General features: G+C 38.8%; 1 protein-coding gene across 1 annotated transcript in view; it reads left to right on the forward strand.

The window, feature by feature from the left end:
- Nucleotides 1-23,807, forward strand: part of dapk1 (death-associated protein kinase 1) — a 219,140-nt gene that overhangs the window by 126,764 nt on the left and 68,569 nt on the right. Inside the window, exon 11 of the mRNA XM_028805545.2 lies at nt 15,785-15,877. Within this exon, the coding sequence (XP_028661378.2) occupies nt 15,785-15,877 (93 nt within the window). The remainder of the gene's footprint in view (nt 1-15,784; nt 15,878-23,807) is intronic.

The raw sequence follows: 23,807 nt of genomic DNA on the forward strand, positions 1-23,807 counted from the left end.
AAGTACAAGTATAACAGAACAAGTGCGCTTTTATTCAAGAAGAAAAAAGAAAGCAGGTTGCGGTAAGCAGTTGATGCGACTGCTTGCGTAGTGCAATCCTAAGAACTGCCCAATCAAGAGCTTCTGGGTTTGATGCTGGCAGCTTCTCAAGTTTGCCGTTTTGAGTAGAAAGCTGCTATTAGTGTTAATAATATAGGGTTATATGTTAGGGTTATATTATTATCGAAAATTGCCAAAACAACAAGACACAAACACACGTGGGGCAACACTGCTGCGTATATTTTTACTGCTGCGTAGCGAGACTTGAGAGTGCGGGAAACTGGCGCTGCCAACAGCTGGCAGGGGAAACAGTCAAACGCGTCGTAAAGTCGAACAGTCGTAACTTGCATAGGTCGTATGTCGACGAGTACCTGTATATATATATACTACCAAAATACCCGCGCTTCGCAGCGGAGAAGTAGTGTGTTAAAGAGGTTATGAAAAAAAAAAAAGGAAACATTTTAAAAATAACGTAACATGATTGTCAATCTAATTGTGTTGTCATTGTTATGAGTGTTGCTGTCATATATATATATATATATATATGTAGATATGTAAATTTGTATATGTGTGTGTATATATATATATATATATATATGTGTATATGTGTGTGTGTATATATATATATGTATATGTGTGTGTGTATATATATATATATATATGTGTATATGTGTATATATATATATATATATATATATGTGTATATGTATATGTGTATATATATACAGTGGAACCTCTAGATACGAGTTTAATTCGTTCCAGCACTGAGCTTGTATAGCGAATTTCTCGTATCTAGAACAAACGTCCCCATTGAAAATAATGGAAATCCAGTTAATCCGTTCCGCATCCCAAATATATTAACATAAAAATCAATTTTCCTAACAAATAACACTGATAAATTATATATACTGTAGTCTACCTTTAATAAATAACACTGGTAAATAATATAACTGATTATTAAAAGAATCAAAACAGGTGTCCAAAGTGCAGTAGAGCATTCAATAAATCTTTAATCCTTAAAACAGTTGTGAAGTGGAGGTTTAAAGTACATAAGAATAACAATCCTTTAACACGAGGTTAAAACGTCAACAGGAAGCAGTCTTCAAAAAACAGATGACAATCCCCGGTGCTTCTTCTCTGTTAGCGTCTCACCTGCTTCTCCCATGCGGGCTCTGCAACAGGCGAGACACTTAATGCAGCTGACCTTCTCTACACCGTCCTGCTTCAGCTGTTTGGCTCGCCTGTTCAGCTACACTGTTCAGCTCGCTCTCTCGCACCGACTTCCTACTGCTGTGGATTCCTGCCTCCTCCTGCAACCTCCGTTCTCTCTCCTCTCCTCTCCTCTCTTTTCTTTGACTTCTTCTCCCCCTTAACCGGCTCGCGCTTCTCTATATATGCGGGGAAGACATGGCAGCTGCTAGGGTTACCACTTTTAATACAAAAAAATAAGGGACGCATATGTATTGATTCAAAACGGGATGCGCAATTTCATTCTCAAATACTGGACGATTCCGTATTTTAAAGGACGGGTGGCAACTCTGCCCAGCCCATCAGCCACAGGACAAATCATGGATGTGGGCAGTTTCCCACCTGTGCACTTAGGTGAGAAACGCAGACACCGCAGATCGCCCTGCGGCTCGCAACTGCTACCACGCCCCCTCGCTAAGCCGCGAGCTATACCCACAGCCTGGCTCGTGGCTCGTTACGTGAACCAATGCTCGTATTTAGATCTGAATTTTTCGCTCATACTTTCCTCGTATTTTGAATTTCTCGTATACAGAGGTGATCGTATCTCGAGGTTCCACTGTATATATATATATGTGTATATGTATATGTATATATATATATATATATATATATATATATATATATATATATATATATATATATATATATATGTGTATATATATGTGTATATATATATGTATATATATGTATATATGTTTATGTATATATATGGTTACATAACCTCTTTAACACACTACTTCTCCGCTGCGAAGCGCGGGTATTTTGCTAGTACTAGAATAAAAAAAAAAAAAAAAAAACGAATCCTACTTTAATTACTTCCACATTTTCACACTCACATCTATAACTCTATAACTCTGATTAAAACATAAACATATAAAGTCCAGATAAAGAAAAGGATGTATAATTATAATACCAGTCTCATTAAACATGGATCCAGAGAGCAGATCATAGGTCCTTCCCGTGCCTTGATAGAATACGGCTCCTTATTAACTTTCAAAAAAGTGTCGGAAACAGCTTCTTTAGTTCCTTTTCAGCTTCTTCTTTGCTTAGGAAAATATAATGTTGATCTTGAACTTCCACTTTCAGTTTGGCGGGATACAAGAGGCTGTATTTAATATCGGCTTTTCATAGCAACTTTTTAATGTCGATGTAGGATCTGCGTTTTGCAGCTGTTGATGATGAGAAGTCGGGAAAAATACGAATAAGATTAGCGGCAGCATTTCTTTTACACAGGTCTTTCGTAGCAAGCACCAACAAAATGTAAAAGTGCACGCAGGTGTCATGTAGTGGATGTGTTTAATCGGACTGCTCCATACATACACATACACATACACATATACACACACACACACACACACACACACACACACACACACACAAACAAGTCTTTTGTTTATATATATATATATAATATCTATATCTATATCTATTATAAAAAAAATCCTGTGGGAGTGAATGACTAGGAGACGATACGTGATCTTCACATTAAGATCACGGAAGATCGTTAAAAGACCCGCAAGGACCTTAAACATGAGACATTGTGCCAAGAGATTGACCCAGGACCGTCTCGCGATGACGTAGAACATGAGATTCTTGCAAGACACGCCCTACTTACTGTCTATCAAATAAGACAACGGAGCAGCAAATCATTCAGTCTTGTGAAGGATTTAAGCACACACAGATCCAGGGTCTCAGCACATATAAAGCGTATAAGGACAATACATTACAAATGAAACGTCGATGAATAAGCGGAGAAAAGAGACTCAAAAGCGTTAGAGAGAAAAAAGAGCAAAAAAGAAAAAATAATCTAGGTGCAAATTCAGAAAATAAGGCAAGTAATTATCAGCCTGTAACAAGTGGAATTGAAACAAAGCACGTCCAAGTAAGTTATTTCTCCAAGTAATAATTTCTCTTTTTTTATGCTAATGCGATGTTTACTTTATTTTTTTTGACACTTGGCGTTTTTTTTACTGCTTTCATATTCTGTATCTTGCTCTGCATGTGTTTCCCGCCTACATTGTTTTTTGAGTCTTTTGAATTCCAGTTTTCATTATCTCTAACCTCTAACACATGTCTCACTGACCTCATTTAAAAGATTCAGCATATTGGGTCTTGAAAGATTCCAAATATTGTTTTTACATAAGTTCTGAAATAAAAGTGAAACTAATGAAATAGCAGCAATTCAAAGAAAAAAAAAATCTTAAAAGTGTGTATCCAGAAAACCAAACACGGGGGTTGGCGAGCGAAGTGAGCAGTGGGTGAAGCCCCCTAGTGTCTAATAAAAAAAAATTAAAAAAACCAAAAAAAGAATTTTCATTAAAAAAAATAAAAATTAAACAAAAATATAACTCTAACATTAACAAAAAATTTAACAAATTTCAGCACCTGCATTCATTTGTGCTTTGTGCTGCACCAACAGCCATTCTATTGTATATTATAGCACACTAACATATTTAACTGTATAACAGGAAATACTCATTTGTAACTTCAAATTATCGCATAGAAAAAGTAAAAGTATTTTGTTTCTGATGTTTGCCCAGCTTTGAAATCAAACCTGAAATTGCTAAGGCATAAAGCATGACTATTTCTAACTTTAAAAATGCTTTTATTTTTTTATTTATTGTTTTTTCCCAAGGGGACTATTTAACATCATACCCTTGGTTTATTGCATTAGGATTGTACTATCATACATTGTCTGCTTCTCTGTGGGAACTGTTCAACATCATTCCCTGGGTTTATTTTTTAGGGATTGTTTATAAGATTATGTTCTAGTTTTATTGTGAGGAGGAGGAGGTTAGGAGCACATGCTGATACAGCGCATTGCCGCACCCACCACATGACAAACCAACTCAGGACCCCAGGTTCAGACCAGAGTACAGCCATGCAACGGGTGACACCTCAGCACCACACTAGTTCAGATGTTACCAATAGATATTTTTAGTTTAAATTTTTTTTACACTGCTGCTGGGGGGGGGGGCTTGTTTTGTTTTGGATGTTCTTTGTCTTTAAGCATGTCAGAGGAATGGGACTTTGTGAAGTGTGAACTAGCCTCACTTGGGGAGGCAAAACGGGACACTGGGGATTTCAGAGATAGAAAGTAAGCTATTTCCAATCTATCCTTTTTACCCCCACAATTGTAAGTGCCAACACAACAATAGACTTCATATCCATAACTCCTGGCAAAATTGGACATTAAGGTTAAAGCTATCTTATGTAATACAGTAATCCCTCCTCCATCGCGGGGGTTGCGTTCCAGAGCCACCCGCGAAATAAGAAAATCCGCGAAGTAGAAACCATATGTTTATATGGTTATTTTTATATTGTCATGCTTGGGTCACAGATTTGCGCAGAAACACAGGAGGTTGTAGAGAGACAGGAACGTTATTCAAACACTGCAAACAAACATTTGTCTCTTTTTCAAAAGTTTAAACTGTGCTCCATGACAAGACAGAGATGACAGTTCTGTCTCACAATTAAAAGAATGCAAACATATTTTCCTCTTCAAAGGAGTGCGCGTCAGGAGCAGAGTCTGTCAGAAAGACAGAGGAAAGCAAACAAATCAATAGGGCTGTTTGCTTTTAAGTATGCGAAGTACTGCGGCACAAAGCTGTTGAAGGCGGCAGCTCACACCCCCTCCGTCAGGAGCAGGAAGAGAGAGAGAGAGACAGAGTTTGTTTTTCAATCAAAAATCAATACGTGCCCTTCGAGCTTTTAAGTATGCGAAGCACAGTGCAGCATGTCGTTTCAGGAAGCAGCTGCACAAAAGATAGCAACGTGAAGATAATCTTTCAGTATTTTTAGACAAGCGTCCTTATCGTCTAGGTGTGCGAACAGCCCCCCTGCTCAATCCCCCTACGTCAGGATCAGAGAAAGTCAGCGCAAGAGAGACAGAAAAGTAAGCCGGGTAGCTTCTCAGCCATCTGCCAATAGCATCCCTTGTATGAAATCAAGTGGGCAAACCAACTGAGGAAGCATGTACCAGAAATTAAAAGACCCATTGTCCGCAGAAATCCGCGAACCAGCAAAGAATCCACGATATATATTTAAATATGCTTACATATAAAATCCGCGATGGAGTGAAGCCGCAAAAGGCGAAGCGCGATATAGCGAGGGATTACTGTAATGTACTACCTTAATTTAAGACTATAAAATGTCAACAAAAGTTCAGAAGCAATGTCTCTATGACCAGTGATTAAATCGAAAGAAAGTATTCTCTCACCTAACAGATCTAAGCGTCAAGATAGTATTTTTACAGGAGACTCACTTCTTAAGCAAGGATCAGTTTCATTTGCAAAGAGATTGGACTGGCCAAATATTCCACTTCAGCTATACAAAGAAAACTAGAGGTGTGGGAATCTTGATACATAGAACAATTTCATTTGTAGTATCGGGATGTAGTATCTGATCTTGAAGGGCAATATGTGATGGTGATGGGTAGTTTATTTAATAGTAAAGTGATTTTAATAAATATCTATGAACCCAATATGTATTCTGATTGATATGTTAGAGAATGTTCTGATGGAAAGAAGGAAGGAATTTTACCAAGTCTCCAGCATTTCCAACAAATAGAAAACTTAGTGATGAATCAATCAGCATCTCTAATCATAAATTTCTTGGGGATGGTGCTTGATTTTCCAATGTTACTCTCTTGTGCTGCCCATTTCTTGTTTTAATATGTGTTTGCTTTTCAATGAAGATTTTTTTGATAAGCTTGCCTCTAAATTTGACAATTTCTTTTTTTTTTTCTATAAAAGCCTTTATTTGTGACTTCACTGTTATCAGTGCCAAACCATGACAGTTTTTTTTGTTGTTTGCTTTCACTGCTGTTTGACCAGGACTCTTATTTTGTAACAAGTTTTTTTTTTTTTTTTTTACACACAGTAAGACAATTAAGTTTTCCAATGAAAATTTAATTTAATTTTATAATTAATAAAATTAGTTTAAACTCTGTATACAGGTGCTGGTCATAAAATTAGAATATCAAGACAAAGTTGATTTATTTCAGTAATTCCATTCAAAAAGTGAAACTTGTATATTAGATTCATTCATTACACACAGACTGATGTATTTCAAATGTTTATTTCTTTTAATGTTAATGATTATAACTGACAACTAATGAAAGTCCCAAATTCAGTATCTCGGAAAATTAGAATATCAATTAAGACCAATGAAAAAAAAGGATTTTTAGTAATGTTGGCCAACTGAAAGGTATGAACATGAAAAGTATGAGCATGTACAGCACTCAATATTTAGTTGGGGCTCCTTTGGCCTGGATTACTGCAGCAATGCGGCGTGGCATGGAGTCGATCAGTCTGTGGCACTGCTCAGGTGTTATGAGAGCCCATGTTGCTCTGATAGTGGCCTTCAGCTCTTCTGAATTGTTGGGTCTGGCGTATTGCATCTTCCTCTTCACAATACCCCATAGATTTTCTATGGGGTTAAGGTCAGGCGAGTTTGCTGGCCAATCAAGAACAGGGATACCATGGTCCTTAAACCAGGTACTGGTAGCTTTGGCACTGTGTGCAGGTGCCAGGTCCTGTTGGAAAATGAAATCTGCATCTCCATAAAGTTTTTCAGCAGCAGGAAGCATGAAGTGCTCTAAAACTTCCTGGTAGACGGCTGCGTTGACCTTGGACCTCAGAAAACACAATGGACCAACACCAGCAGATGACATGGCACCCCAAACCATCACTAACTGTGGAAACTTTACACTGGACCTCACGCAATGTGGATTCTGTGCCTCTCCTCTCTTCCTACTGACTCTGGGACCTTGATTTCCAAGGAAATGCAAAATTTACTTTCATCAGAAAGTAGAAGTCCAGTCCTTTTTGTCTTTAGCCCAGGCGAGACGCTTCTGACGTTGTCTCTTGTTCAAGAGTGGCTTGACACAAGGAATGCGACAGCTGAAACCCATGTTTTGCATATGTCTGTGCGTGGTGGTTCTTGAAGCACTGACTCCAGCTGCAGTCCACTCTTTGTGAATCTCCCCCACATTTTTGAATCGGTTTTGTTTCACAATCCTCTCCAGGATGCGGTTATCCCTATTGCTTGTACACTTCTTTCTACCACATCTTGTCCTTCCCTTCGCCTCTCTATTAATGTGCTTGGACACAGAGCTCTGTGAACAGCCAGCCTCTTTAGCAATATCCTTTTGTGTCTTGCCCTCCTTGTGCAATGTGTCAATGGTCATCTTTTGGACAACTGTCAAGTCAGCAGTCTTCCCCATGATTGTGTAGCCTACAGAACTAGACTGAGAGACCATTTAAAGGCTTTTGCAGGTGTTTTGAGTTAATTAGCTGATTAGAGTGTGGCACCAGGTGTGTTCAATATTGAACCTTTTCACAATATTCTAATTTTCCGAGATACTGAATTTGGGGCTTTCATTAGTTGTCAGTTATAATCATCAACATTAAAAGAAATAAACATTTGAAATACATCAGTCTGTGTGTAATGAATGAATCTAATATACAGGTTTCACTTTTTAAATGGAATTACTGAAATAAATCAACTTTGTCATGATATTCTAATTTTATGACCAGCACCTGTAAGTTAACTGTACTAAAATATCTGATAAACCAGTGAAAAATCTCAAGCCTATTGGTCCCCACACTTGTGACAAGAGTTTGGTGGCTTTTGAGATTTTCAAGTTTGATAGCAAAGAAGTCAGTGTTAACATTTAATTACTGCCAAAAATCATTCTGGTAAAGTGTGTTAGGGATCTGTGGTGATGCAGAGTTTTTAAATAAAAAGTGTGGCACAGATTGGTGGGTGTGGGTGTATGCTGCTGTGAATCTGTGTGGGCTTGGGGTGTTCAATGGGAAAATTTGCTAAATGTTAATCGATGTGCAGGTGCTAACTTCTCAGCTGCCCCTCTTTGACCTTTCATGGGTGAGAAAGAAAAGCTCATGCACCCACAGAGTATAAGAGTAGGTGAGAGAAAAATAAAAGATTGATCCAGGATAAAGAAAGGAATGAGAAAGAAGAGAAGGGAGAAAAATCGAAAGAAAGTTTGTCAAGAAACCAGGAGTAAGATCGAAGCGTGTGAGTTTGTGCATCTGATGGGAGGCAAGGCGATTAGGAAGAGGCTCCATGGGGAAAGATAGGAATGGCACTTCAGGAGCAGGTTTTTTCTGCTGAGCATCCAGAGAGCATGAGCAACCAAAGGGCTTTGAGAGATCATCCTATGGACACCAGTAAAATTGTGGTGGGATGATGGAGCTGGGCTTGGGACAAGAAGACAAGCAGTTTTAATGGATGACTGTGTTTGACAGTGTCTTGGCCCCCGCTGAGGAGACCCAGTGGTGAGTGGGGGTGGAAAAAGGAAAGAAAGGCACTAAGGCTCAGGGAACAAAAAAGGCACCCATTTTAACTTTGTTTTTAGTTTTCATTTTTAACATGTTTATCTGGATTTATTCATTATGGATTGTGGACTGTTTATTGGATTATTTATTTATTTGAAAAGATGCACTGCACTTTTCTTTGGACACTGTTTTGTTCATGAGTAAAAGCACCATGCACTTTGCGCCAACCTTGCTTGTGTGTGTCCTGATTGCAATAGTCATAAGTGTTGATGTCCCAGGCTCAAATAGATGCCATATGTTCTGTTTTTTTTAATGATTAATTGGCATTCTTAACACAAACTTCACTACACTCAATTGTAAGAAATAAAAATAATTATTTATGAAAATGTGAATATCTCAATTTAGAGATAAGGGACTTAATATAATTCTGTGTGGGATTTACCTTACAGTCACTTCTTATGTGTATTATTTACCTATAGAATAAAAAGGCTAAAAAAAGAGAAAAAGGCTTTGTTTTGGTAATAAATATTAAAGTATTAGAAAAAATATTGATCATTTTATAATACATTTGAGATAGTATTTTGGGCATAGAGTATAAATGAGCTGTCTGCCTGTACTTGGGCCTTGGTTTGGTTCTAAGTTCTGACTCTATATTTCACCGAACTATTTTGTTATTCAGTGATTGCTTTGTCTTAAATCTGTTGCTACCAACTGAATACAAAAGAGGATAATGGTATTACATTGAATTACCTCATCATAACCAATTAAGGTCATTTTCCAGGTTTACCCATTTTAGCTGGTTGCTCCATAAAACTTCTTCAGGCATGTACATTTTTCAGATAATCATTATCCATGAACAAATCTCAAGAAGCCAAGGAAGGAAAAAATCAGGAAAAAAAAAAAACAAAACAAAAAAAAAAAATGGTAGTAGTCAATAAATTCTGTTAACAAGCTGGTGCAGTCAAGTCATGGACAATCCCACATTGTGAGCTATATAGGTTTTTTGCAACACTCTGTAAAGTCTTTATTAAGACTAAACATGCTACTGGTGTAGCTAATAAGGTGTATTGGCATTGGTCCATAAACTCTAAGGCTGCTGCCATCCTCATTTATTACATTTATGTATTTGTGAAGTAATCCATATCCATATTACTAAACGAGAATGGTAAACCGGGTGGACGCAGGGACATCCGGCCATGGGCCGTGGACGCAAAAGACGTACTGCGCAGGCGCCCCACAAACCCCCCCCCCCCCCCCCCCCCTCCAAGCAACGGACACCGGATGGAATGCAACGTAAACGCACGAAGCCCATTGCACACGAAACAGGACACACACAAAGAAGAGGATTGAGACCCATGACACACAAAGCCCCCCTCCAGTAACTGAAATAATAAATGAGGCCACGCGCCCCTAGAACACCAAAAAGAAAGGAGTCAGACGCAAGCGCCACATAGCACACGAAACGGTACGCACACAAAGAAGAGGATTCAGACCCACGACACACAAACACCCCCCTCCACTAACAGAGATAAAAAAAAGTGAGGCAACGCGCCCCTAGCACACAAAAAAAAAAAGAAGTCAGACGCGAGCACCACACAAACCCATTGGACACGAAACGGGACAGACTACGGACATAGCACACGAAACATACACAAAAAGGAGGATTCGGACCCACGACCACACTAACATAAATAAAAAATGAGACACAAAGCCCCATTACTGAACAAACCGTCCGTATTAAACATACGTCATCTGAACATGTTCAAATTATGCAGCATAGGTCGATCTCATTACACTGATGCACTATTAACCGTTCAACCACAGAAAAGGCTCCATATTAACAGTGAGTGCGATCCTCCTTATTACTTATCCATATTTCTAACGCTGAAGAACAAACAAGTCATGAATTCGCGATCACGGGTACAAAACGATACAGCTCGAGTGACGGGACCAAACATACGAACCCGCATGAAAAAAAAACAATACACGTCGGCGCCTACAACGCGCTTCTGAAACCCCAGAAGAAAAAATGTCTCGGCTTCAAAAACGCAAAGCTCAATTAGCACAGTTACAGAAACGAGCGCAGATGGACAGACACAATGAACGTTGACGCATGCAGCGCGCGTCTCAAAGTGCTGCATCGAAACAGGCAAGGGTTCAAAACGAAACACCTCGAGTCTCAGAGATACAAAAACGGCAGCGAAGGGACAAAATAAATAAACGCAGACGTCTACAACACGCATCTGAAATGCCGGAAAACAAGCAGGCAAGTCTCCAAAAAGAGAAAGCTCGACTAACCAACATACAAAAACAGGCAAGGCTCAATACAAACAATGAACACCGTAAACTGCAACGGGCTTCTCACACAGCACAGGCAAATCGATTACAGCTCCAGAATAGCACGTCCCAAATCCTGCACATACAACGACACGCCTGTCAAACGGCACAGACAAAAGATACACGTCAAGGATATCAACAACAGACACCTGCTAAACGATTGCGCCAGTTAGCTGACAACGCGTTCAATAATGAGTCCACTATTCATGAAAATTCATTGGGATTAATGAATGTCATTTGCAATCATTGTCATTCACTTAACTTCCCTGAAGAAACAACTGGCAATACAAGTAATGAATTTACACGTTGTTGTCAAAAGGGTCAAATTAGACTGCCTCCTTTACATTCATATCCTGCATATCTACAGAAGCTTCTAACTAACGAAGTACCTGAAAGTAAAAACTTTATGAACTGCATTAGATCCTACAATAGTTCATTTGCTTTTGCATCCAGAGATTTTAGACAGTGCTTAACTATTGCTCTACATGCAATGCGCTCAGCTATTGTTCAGTCCACCTTAAAATGCGCGGACAATTGGCATTGCGTTGATGAATAATAATATTCCCTTTGGAGGAAAGGTACTTTTATTAGGAGGAGATTTTAGACAGTGCTTAGCTATTGCTCCACATGCCATAAGCTCAGCTATTGTTCAGTCCACCTTAAAATACGTGGACGTCATACATAAACAACAAGAGACCGGACTACAATACATATACAGGCGCGAGACCTGATTGGTGATTCCACATGCCATGCGCTCAGCTATTGTTCAGTCCACCTTAAAATACGCGGACGACGTCATACATAAACAACAAGACACCGGACTACAATACATATACAGGCGCGAGACCTGATTGGTGATAATACGAAGAAACGAACAGTCCGCATATTAACAGTGAGTGCAATCCTCCTTATTACTTATCCATATTCCTAACGTAAAGATCAAACAAGTCATGAATTCACAATCACGGGTACAGAACGAGACGGCTCGAGTAACGGGACCACAAACACGAACCCGCATCAAAAAAAACATTAAACGTCGGCGCCTACAACGCGCTTCTAAAACCGCGGAACAAAAAATGTTACGCGGACAATTGGCATTGCTTTCAAAAGATACAGTTGGAACAAAACATGCGATGTCCAGATCCCGAATATAACAATTGGTTATTACAACTAGGAGATGGTATACTCACCAATACAGATTGACTTCACCCAGATATTATTACAATTCCTCAACCCTTTATCTGCAACGACTTAGTTACGGAGATATTTGGAACAGCAATCTCATTACACCAAATACCCCTTTTAACACAACGAACTATATTATGTCCTAAAAATATTAATGTTGATCACATTAATAACCAGGTCATTTCATTACTTCCTGGAGAGGCACAGCTCTTTCTAAGCTCTGACAAAGTTGACTCTGATGATGACAATGACCATCTTAATTTCCCCTTAGAATATTTGAACACTTTTAACCCAGCCGGATTACCACAACACAATCTTAGCCTTAAAAACGGAACAATAATCATGCTATTAAGAAACCTTAATACTAAACAGGGTTTATGCAATGGTACACGTTTAGTCGTCAACACCATGACACACGATATTATTGAAGCAAAACTTCTTACAGGATCACATGCTAACAGTACTGTTCTAATTCCTAGAATTGACCTTACAAGTTCTGACCTGGAATTACCTTTTACACTTAAACTGTGACAGTTCCCCATTAAACCTGCCTTTGCCATGACCATCAACAAATCACAAGGACAAACCATGGACAAGGTTGGCATCTACCTCTCTGAGCCCGTTTTTGGACATGGACAACTTTATTTGCTTCCTATATGCGTCATCTACACCTTCACACTATGCTATATCTCATTCATACATCACGCTCTTTGTAATTTCACAACACCAGGGGTTGGCGAGCGAAGCGAGCAGGGGGCGGAGCCCCCTAGTTTGGTATAGAATTCATTATGGAATGGTATTGTGTTACATAAAGTTTGCTTGTTAAGAAGCATATTCCATTGAAATCCTTTTGCAAGTATAAATAAATATTCACTCATCCATCCATTTTCTTTAACCTAGTTGTCCATGGCAGGGTCACAGGGAAACTGCAGCGTATTGGACAAAAGGCAGCAACAACTCCTGTAAAGTACACCAATCCATCACAGAGTAAACACACACACACACACTAGCGCCAGTTTAACAATGCCAGTTCCCCTAACCTGCATACCTTTGGACTGCGGGAGAAAACTGGAGCACTTGAGGGAAACCCATGCAGACACATAAAGAACATGCAAACTCCAAGAAGTAAACACCAGGGGCCTCGTGTATAACGGCATGCGTAGAATTCACACTATAACATGGCGTACGGACAAAAGCAGAAATGTGTGCACGCACAAAAAACTCCAGATGCATAAATCTGTGCGAATGCCAACTTCCACGTTCATCCACTACATAAATCCCGGTCAGCGTGAAAGTAACGCACGTGCACGCACCTGCTGTCCCGCCCCAACTCCTGATAGAATTACGCCTTTTTGAATATGCAAATCAATATAAATAGCCCTTAAGTTCAGCCTTCTGTGAAAAGACAATGGCAAAAGAACGGGGGGAAAATAGAAGAATTTCAGCGAAATAGCAAGTGGAGGCAAGGAAAATCTTACTATTTGTTGGTTTAAACAGTGGTATAAACAACAAAAGGAAGTTGGCCAAGTGACGTAGCATGTCGGAGAAACTCAAAAGTTCAAGTTCACAAAGTCGCACAGTGCCCGAAATAAAAAAGTTGTCAGATCTCAAAGTCGCCGTGAAAAGGCGAGTCATAGCCCACCGTCTGAGTGTCATACGAAAGCTTATTAGGGTACAGAGAAAAAAAAAAATAGGCACACAGTGGGGAAAAAAGCATGAAATGTCAACTTTAATTTCTAAATTTCCACTTTAATCACGTAGTTTATTTTGTCATTAAAGTAGAACATCATAAACTTCATCTTGAAATCGTTTAATTTACTAGTTTCTCAAATCCCATCGTAACTAAAGTAGCACGTTAAATGCTTTGTTTTGTATTTGATCTTCTGTGTGTAGTACCTGCTTCTTAAACGGGCTTTCTCTTCCTCCGACAGGACACAGAATCCATTACATTCGTAATATTACAGCTCTCTGAATAATTAAAACACTGAGATGTATACGTGATGTCATTTTCATGATAATCGAAGTTAAAGCATGTTATTAAACATGGGAACACAGTGGCGTAGTGATAGTGACGAGCAGGCGTTTCGTCCACAGATTATTCCTGCCTCCCGCAAGATGCTTGACACGCCGTGCGCAACCTTTGATGAAATAATTTATTGCAGCAGTACTGTCTCTTTCAGACGTACTAACCCCCAATTCCTGTCCGTCCTTTTCTTTCTCCAAGTAACCAATCGTCACACCATCAGCTCTGTAATAGATGTTAACCCATTTGTAAGCTTAGAACGCAGATTCTTCAAAACTTTTAAGGAACATTGAAATATCTTCGTAGTACATGTTTAATTATTCTATCCATCTGTCTTTTCGCACTGTCGCGCCAGCCCCAGCAAGAATACAGCACAAGGCAGGAATAATCGGGGCGCCAGCTCGTCGCTAGCGCTGCAACACCGTGTCCTCATGTTTAATTATTAACAATATAGATTATTTAAATGACGCTAACATTTTATCTGTATAATGTAATAAATATATTTTGCTGCATTTCATCTTAAAAATGATATTGTCATCATATGTAAATACGCGGTTTATAAAGTGGCGCAGGTTATGCAATATTATAACTGTATTGCAAGTTTACAGTGAGGTAATTGTATTTGTAAGTACAAACAGTTCTATAAGGAACACTTGATGGATTGATTAAATGCGTTTATAGTTCTTGGGATGAAACTGTTTCTGAACCGCGAGGTCAGTACAGGAAAGTCTCTGAAGCGTTTGTCGGATGAGAGCAGTTCAATAGACTGTGTGCATGGCTGAGACAGCGTGTGCTTGATGCTGTATACCGATAATTCTCTTTCCGATCAGCTGCTCTGAGTGGTGCAGTGAAAGTAACAACGCTAAAGCAGCTATGGTATTTGGAATAGTTTGGCCATTCTGTGGACCATTATATTGTTACAGGTTAATTACAATCAGATGCCTTAAACTAATAAACAATATGCAGTTAATTTCAGTGTATTTATAAAGCCGCATCAGGGATGTGGATCTGAAAAAGAAAGGGAAACCACACTGGAACAGTAGCACTGCTTTGACGCTGGGTGCCACCAGTTTGCAAAACCGAGTGGAGAACTTGTGTACGCCAGGGTTTGAGTTACAGTGAAAATATGCGTGGCTTTACACCAAGTTTAGGTTTTATACACAGAGATTTGAGCATGGAAAAGGGGTTACACAACATTTTTGTGCGTACGCACCGGTTATAGATGAGGCACCAGGTATGCAAATCCTGGTCTGTTTGTTATGAGGGAGCAGCGATACCACTGTGCCACCGTGCTGCCTCATAATTGAACATATAGTAGTTATTTATAAATGTAGGGAAGGTTTGCTTTAATAGATTATTAAATAAAAGTTTTGGTGTGCTGAATATAAAGGCATCATCAAAGCAAAGCAAAGTAACAAACCCAGAGATCATGAGTAGAATGTATAAAGCCACCACTAACAAGTCAAATTATTGTTGTGATTTTTTTTTAATAAATAAACATATGATGATACTCATTTAGGATATTGTTTAATAGATATTTATTCAAGACAATGTATAGATTTATAGTTCAGTGTGTAAATCTTTTTGTTATTGTATTATTTTTACTTTATATTGATAATACATTTGTTCATTTTTTCATTTCTTTTCAAAGCAATCTGTACGTTTAATTTCACTGTGCAACCGCCTGTCAAGATCATTCCTATCTAGAAGTAATATCAGTGTTGCAAGGAGTGAAGATACCCTGGTAAGGAAAAACATTATGCTCTCTATTACCATTTACTTCGACAATTATTTTCTTTTGCGGTCTATTTAGAGTCCTTTTTTTATTTTTTTTAAATAGCAGTGAATGTAAAGAGCTAACTTTTACTGGAAATGCAGTTTGTGACACTCTGGTTCATTCTTATGTATTATTGATGTTGAAGTAGGTGAACACCTAGTAATTTTGTTCTTCTCAAGCAACATCATAAGCAGCTCCCTCAGCTATGTTGTATCTTTATTAAGGCTGTCATCCAAACTCATAATTTATATTTAAATATTTCATGTTAAACTTACATATTCATTCTAATATTTTCGAATCTCTGTGGTGGGTTTGGTCCATGCCCAGGATTTGTTCCCTGCCTTGCGCCCTGTGTTGGCTGGGATTGGCTCCAGCAGACCCCCGTGACCCTGTAGTTAGGATATAGCGGGTTGGATAATGGATGGATGGATTTTTGAATCTGGTTTATGACAGTATATACACTGCCTGGCCAAAAAAAAAAGTCGCCACCTGGATTTAACTAAGCAAATAGGTACGAGCCTCCTATTGGATAATTACTGCATGGGCAATTATCTTTCAGCTGGCAACAAATTATTTAACCCCAACTGGTGCAATGAGTTGCTTCTCATTTCTTAAACAACCACATCGAAAGACACATCTCATGGTCGTGGAAAAGATGTTAGCCTGTTTGAGAAGGGTCAAATCATTGGCATGCATCAAGCAGAGAAAACATCTAAGGAGATTGCAGAAACTACTAAAATTGGGTTAAGAACTGTCCAACGCATTATTAAAAACTAGAAGGATAGTGGGGACCCATCGTCTTCGAGGAAGAAATGTGGCCGGAAAAAAATCCTGAATGATCGTGATCGGCGATCACTTAAACGTTTGGTGAAATCAAATCGAAGAAAAACAACAGTAGAACTCGGGTCTATGTTTAATAGTGAAAGTAAGAGCATTTCCCACACGCACAATGCGAAGGGAACTCAATGGATCCATCAGTGGATTTTTTCTTCCCTGATGGCATGGGCATATTCCAAGATGACAATGCCAGGATTCATCGGGCTCAAATTGTGAAAGAGTGGTTCAGGGAGCATGAGACATCATTTTCACATATGGATTGGCCACCACAGAGTCCAGACCTTAACCCCATTGAGAATCTTTGGGATGTGCTGGAGAAGGCTTTGCGCAGCGGTCAGACTCTACCATCATCAATGCAAGATCTTGGTGAAAAATGAATGCAACACTGGATGTATCTAAATCTTGTGACATTGCAGAAGCTTATCGAAACAGTGCCACAGCGAATGCGTGCCGTAATCAAAGCTAAAGGCTGTCCAACGAAATATTAGAGTGTGTGACCTTTTTTTTTGGTGGCGACTTTTTTTTTGGCCAGGCGGTGTATATTTCCTGTGCTGTTTTCACAAGAAATTATTTACTGAACTTGCATACATACATTCTTCAGGTATTAGTGCTGATTTTAATTAAGAAAAAATGTGTAAAACTTACATTTAATAACCTATTCAGGCATAATAAAAAAAGTACCTTTTTGAGGATTTTTTTGTTTAAATTTATTTTATTTTCTTCTTCTTTTGATTGTGAACCTTTGCTTTAGTTTAGGTCACATGAAATTTTTTTTTTCCATTTAGGAGGGGGCCAAACATGGTATATAGTTCATGCATTTGTGCTTTCAGGATATGTATGATGTGAACAGTGTACATCTCTTAGAAACTCAACAAAGTCTTTACTTAGTCTTTTTCTCCTCTCTGCTCTCTTCCTGGTTCCATCGATGTTGGGACTAAATGTAGCGCTAAGGTTTCTGTGCTTTTATTGTTCTTTGTCATTTGTTAATTGTGCGTTTCCCCACTTCTCAGTCAAACGTCTTAATTATTTTGAGGTTGGTATGTTTGTTTTTTTTTTTTTTGGCAGTGCACTATAGACAGAGGTATCAGTCAAATATATATTGATGACGATCCGTCCATTGATCATTGCAATACAATATTTAGTATATTTATTTACACCATTTGTTAAAAATATAAATAATTCAAATTATTCCAGCTTATATAAAAGAGAGCAGCAGAGGCATTGTGTTTTACCCTCCTGCAGCACTGAGAGAGAAGCTGCAAGGAACATAAATAAATCAGTTATGACTCTGTAATGTGTATGACCAGTCATTAATGGTTTCTTCTGCACAAAAGTCCTGTACCCTTATTGTGCGTGACAGACAGGGAAAGATCCATTGCCAAAAGTACATTTGCACACTCTCCCTTTAATGACGACAGTTTGTACATGTTGAAAATGGACAAGGTATAGGATAAGCCTTCAAATGCCACTATCCAATTATCCCAGTACTCTGGAATATTTAAATTATATATATCCATCCATCCATCCATCCATTTTCCAACCCGCTGAATCCGAACACAGGGTCACGGGGGTCTGCCGGAGCCAGTCCCAGCCAACACAGGGCACAAGGCAGGAAACAATCCTGGGCAGGGTGCCAACCCACCGCAGAAATATATATATATATATATATATATATATATATAGGTTGGTTCCTGCCTTGTGCCCTGTGTTGGCTGGGATTGGCTCCAGCAGACCCCCGTGACCCTGTGTTCAGATTCAGCGGGTTGGAAAATGGATGGATGGATATATATATATAGGTTAATATGTTTTCAAAAGGCGGATATGAATTTGAATCATCTAACCATTGTTGTGGTTTGTTTACCTAAGTGATTAGCAGTGATCAAATACTGTTTCCTGATTCTTTCTGAATTGGGTCTTCGAACCTTTAATGTTGTTAAAGAGAGAAGAAACCTCCATAAATCAAAAGAAGCATAATTTCAGGGAGGAATGCAAAACTGCATACTTTTGAGACTGAGATGAATTACAAAGAGATTCCAATACCAAATGGCAATTGTTTAGTCACAGGAATCATTTTGCATCTATGGTAATGGCATCACAGAAGACAGACAGCTTAGCAAGAGGTTTGTGACAGGTACCCAGAAAATCACAGAGTGTCATTCATCATAAGCTGTGGGTATGTACAGTATATCAAAACCTTTTTAAATAATGCAGTTCCAGCCACTTTGGGCACAAACTGCTTTACACATCTATACATGCGCAAAAGGTATTGCAACATCAAAGCTTTGATACATGGTTTTAAAAGCAGTTCTTAATTCCCACATGATATCTATAGTAACACTGCACATTTTCCACATTTCTTTATGTGGTATTGTTTTTCTGTTTCCTACACTACGTATATAACTTTTATTTTTTCTTTTAACATTTTTTTGCACTGTAATTGAGAGAACAGAGTATAGATTCTAATGTGCTGATTACCAGTGCCGGGGAAAAAATTTAGTTGCAGTACTTCTTTTAATAACTAAATATGTTATATAGTTACTTATTATAACATGGGATGCATTACAAGCATTTATTTTGCGTTATTTCCTCTTTTGCATGAGAAGCTGCACCTTTTACTGGCAAACATTTATTACATTCTAAGCCCATATATGGATCTTCATGAAATTGACCAGAAACACAGACAAATTTATTAATTTTCTTGTGTTTTATAATTACATTGTCCTTCATGTGCTGTGAAGTAAATAACATCCATTCCTTTTTTACATTCCAAATGCAAGCCCTGAAGATTCACAGTATGAACACTGACTATGCCACCAAATCATGCTGTTTCATATATCAACAGCAAATGTCTAGATGAAAACTTAACTGACATTTTATTTGTAGGTTTCTGATACTAGATTTCGCACAGCATAGTCTACTTGGCAGCATGAGTGAAACCTGCAAAGGACCAGCATACCGTCCACCACGTTTGCTTCTTGCCATACACCCAGTGGTGCTGCGATAATCACTGTGACCCTGAACCCACTTGATTACATTGTCCATACAGTATATGTGGGATTAAATGTATACTTAGATAGATACTTTATTAATCCCAAGGGGAAATTCATACTCCAGCAGCAACATACTGATAAAGAACAATATTACATTAAAGAGTGATGATAATGCAGGTATAACAGACAGACAATAACTTTGTATAATATTAACATTGACCAAACCCCCATGCAACCCCCCCCCCCCCAAACCCCAGGGTGGAATTGATCAGTCGCATAGTGTGGGGGAGGAACGATCTCCTCAATCTGTCAGTGGAGCAGGGCAGTGACAGCAGTCTGTCGCAGAAACTGCTCTCCTGTCTGGAGATGATACTGTTCAGTGGATGCAGTGGATTCTCCATGATTGCTCTGCCACGGATGTCAAACTGTCCAGTTCCGTGCCTACAATAGAGCCTGCCTTCCTCACCAGTTTGTCCAGGTGTGAGGCGTCCCTCTTCTTTATGCTGCCTCCCCAGCACACCACCGCGTTGAAGAGGGAGCTCACCACAACCATCTGATAGAACATCTGCAGCATCTTATTGCAGATGTTGAAGGACGCCAGCCTTCTAAGGAAGTACAGTCAGCTCTGTCCTTTCTTACACAGAGCATCAGTATTGGCAGTCTAGACCAATTTATCATCCAGTTGCACTCCCAGGTATTTATAGGTCTGCACCCTCTGCACACAGTCACCTCTGATGATCACGGGGTCCATTAGGGGCCTGGTCCTCCAAAAATCCACCACCAGCTCCTTGGTTTTGCTGGTGTTCAGTTGTAGGTGGTTTGAGTCGCACCACTTAACAAAGGCCTTGATTAGGTTCCTATACTCCTCCTCCTGCCCACTCCTGATGCAGCCCATAATAGCACGTGGCAGGACTCCGAGTTGTATTGGAAGTCCGATGTATATAGGCTGGACAGGACCGGAGAAAGTACAGTCCCCTGCGATGCTCCTGTGTTGGTGACCACAATGTCAGACCTGCAGTTCCAGAGACGCACATAGTAAGGTCTGTCTGTAAGATAGTCCACGATCCATGCCACCAGGTATGAATCTACTCCCATCTCTGTCAGCTTGCCCCTAAGGAGCAGAGGTTGGATGGTGTTGAAGGTGCTTGAGAAGTCCAGAAACATAATTATTACAGCACCACTGCCTCTGTCCAAGTGGGAGAGGGATCAGTGTAGCATATAGATGATGGCATCCTCCGCTCCCACCTTCTCCCGGTATGCGAACTGCAGAGGGTCGAGGGTGTGGCAGACCTGTGGCCTCAGGTGGTGAAGCAGCAGCCGCTCCGTGGTCTTCATCACATGTGACGTCAGAGCGACAGGCCGGAGGTCGTTCAGCTCACTAGGACGTGATATCTTTGGGACTGGGGTGATGCAAGATGTTTTCCAAAGCCTCAGGACTCTCCCCTGTTCCAGGCCCAGGTTGAAGATGCACTGTAGAGGACTCCCCAGCTCCAACGCACAGGCCTTCAACAGTTGTGGCGATACTCCATCTGGACCCGCTGCTTTGCTGGCACAAAGTCTCCTCAGCTCTCTGCTTACCTGGGCTGCTGTAATTGTGGGTGGGGGGAAACTCTCTCTTATGCTGGTATCAGCAGAAGGATGGATGGAGGGTGCAGTAATCCGAGGTGAGAGTAGGTTAGGGTGGTCAAACGTGTTAAAGAAGTTGTTCATCTGGTTTGCTGTCTCCACGTCTCTCTTGATGGTGGCACCCCACTTCGAGCTGCTGCCAGTGATGATCTTCATCCCATCCCACACTTCCTTTATGCTGTTATTCTGCAACTTCTGCTCCAGCTTTCTCCTGTACTGCTCCTTCGCCGCCCTGAGCTGGACTCAGAGTTCCCTCTGTACGCGCTTTAGCTCATGCTGATCACCACCTTTAAAAGCTCTTTTCTTCTGGTTCAAAAGGCCCTTGATGTCACTTACAACTTTTGCTCAGCTTTTTATTTGACTGCACACTACTCATGTGCTTAATTTCTTCCTAGAACTAGAACTGGAGTACACATGTGTTACTGATGTCCGCAGACAGTCTTTGCAAAAAAAAATAAAAAAAATAAAGTACTTGTGGGAAATAATGCAGGTTTTTTTTTTTTAATGTGCTTCCATAATTTTGCAGTAATGCATATCTGCTTTTTTAAGCAATGCAGCTATTTTTTACTTTAATACAATAAGTTTTGTGTTAGGTTACTTGTTACTTTAAAAAGTAATAAAATAATGCCAATTACTTTTAGTCTGTTACCTCAACAGAAATAATACATGGCCTGTATTTAGCCAAGCCTTCCCTGATTTAATGAAAATTAAATTTTAAACACTATGCTGAGTAAGCAGTGGTAGTAGCCTATTCATGTTTTCAAGAAAACAAGTTAATTTTGAAAAGAATGCACTAGGTTAGTATGCATTAATGTACTGTATATTTGTCCTTTGCAATGTACATCATGACCATGATATTTTCTTTAATTTAATATGTTAAAACTGCTTTTTTTTCTGTTTTACAAAAAGTGAAAGTATGTATACTATTACTTTAATAAGGGTGGTCATTGCATGAACAGGACAATATTTTTGTTAAGATGATAAAAAATTTAAATTCTCATCTGAGAGATTCTTCAGTACGAGTTCTTTCTGATTAATATTTCCATTGGACGCATTCATTTTATGACAGACCTCACTTATTTGTAAAGCAGTATAACTATTATTCAGTATTTTCATATGTATTTTTTTTTTTTTTAACTATTATTTAATTTTCATTAGGATTAAACTTGATACTCTGGTTCTGTATAATTTTACTATCTGCCTTATGTTATTAATTGGTTTTAAGATTTTACTCATCAAAGATGAAAAGGATGACACAGAGTAGCTATCGTTCCCCTCATTAATTATAGATTAGATTTTTAATAGTAAATTTGTACATCATTGCTATAGTAAGTTTATTTAAGGATGTATTTATACTATTAATGTAAAACAAGATCTAAAGTTGAGGTTAATTGTAAAGAAAAAACAATTTTCTTCTTTGCTGCATTTTACTAGCTTTCTTCATGATGATGCAATTTAAAAAATGCACGAGTTTGTACAGACATAAGTATGTAGTTATCCTTGAAAGGAAAATTAGTGAAAAAAGCTCTGCGACATTTTAGTTTGGCACTGAACAGGGCAAATATAGTTTTCATTACAATTTTTCCAGGTGAGGGTTGCTGATGAACACACTGAAATAGCCTGACCAGGCCACCATATTCCCAACTACTACATCTTGTCCTCCTGGGTAATTCCATGTCAAATCCTCACACTTTTGGACCTCATCGTCACAGATTTTAAGGAAACTTGGCGTGCTGATTTGGTCGTATGAATAACACATGAAACTGAAATTGCACATGTCTTGGATCAATATTAAGGGAGATTTAAGCTAGCAAAGTTTGAAATTATTGGTGGGTGGGGGATTATGAGTTTGACTGGCTATATCTCTCTAAATGTAAGTTGCACAGAAATGGTTCTGATATCGTTTTAAAGCTCTTTTCCAGCTCTAAATACTGTGCTATCCCCAAAATGAAAATTTGCCGTGCTATGAATTAAAATTTGAATAGATAAAAAAATTATTTTACTTTTTTTTTTTTTTTTTTTTTTTTTTTTTTTACAAAAGATAGATTATAATGGCATGAACATCTCATCTATTATTTATAGGTAGCATCACATAGTTTCCTATCACTAATGGGTCTTTTTTATAGCAGCCATATTGACATGAAATAGTGTGGCAATCACAAGTGTAAATAGTGACATTAATTAAGGTTCCAATTATAATTTTAATTGAAATAAAAATCACAGTTAAAAAAGAATAAAAAGACAATAATGACAAAGTAACTAAAACAAAATAAAATTAATGGTGAAATCAGAATAGTTTTAGTTTTTCTCTTCAGTTCACACTTTTGACTTCTTGAAAGACACTGGCCTACTAAAAAAAGGCCTTGAATTAAGTAAAATATACTTGAGATCATGCACTCTTTCATTGTATGCTTTCAGAAAATATAAATCAAGACTTTCCTCAT

This window comes from Erpetoichthys calabaricus, chromosome 7, assembly GCF_900747795.2.
Source record: "Erpetoichthys calabaricus chromosome 7, fErpCal1.3, whole genome shotgun sequence".
Classification (NCBI taxonomy): Eukaryota; Metazoa; Chordata; class Cladistia; order Polypteriformes; family Polypteridae; genus Erpetoichthys; species Erpetoichthys calabaricus.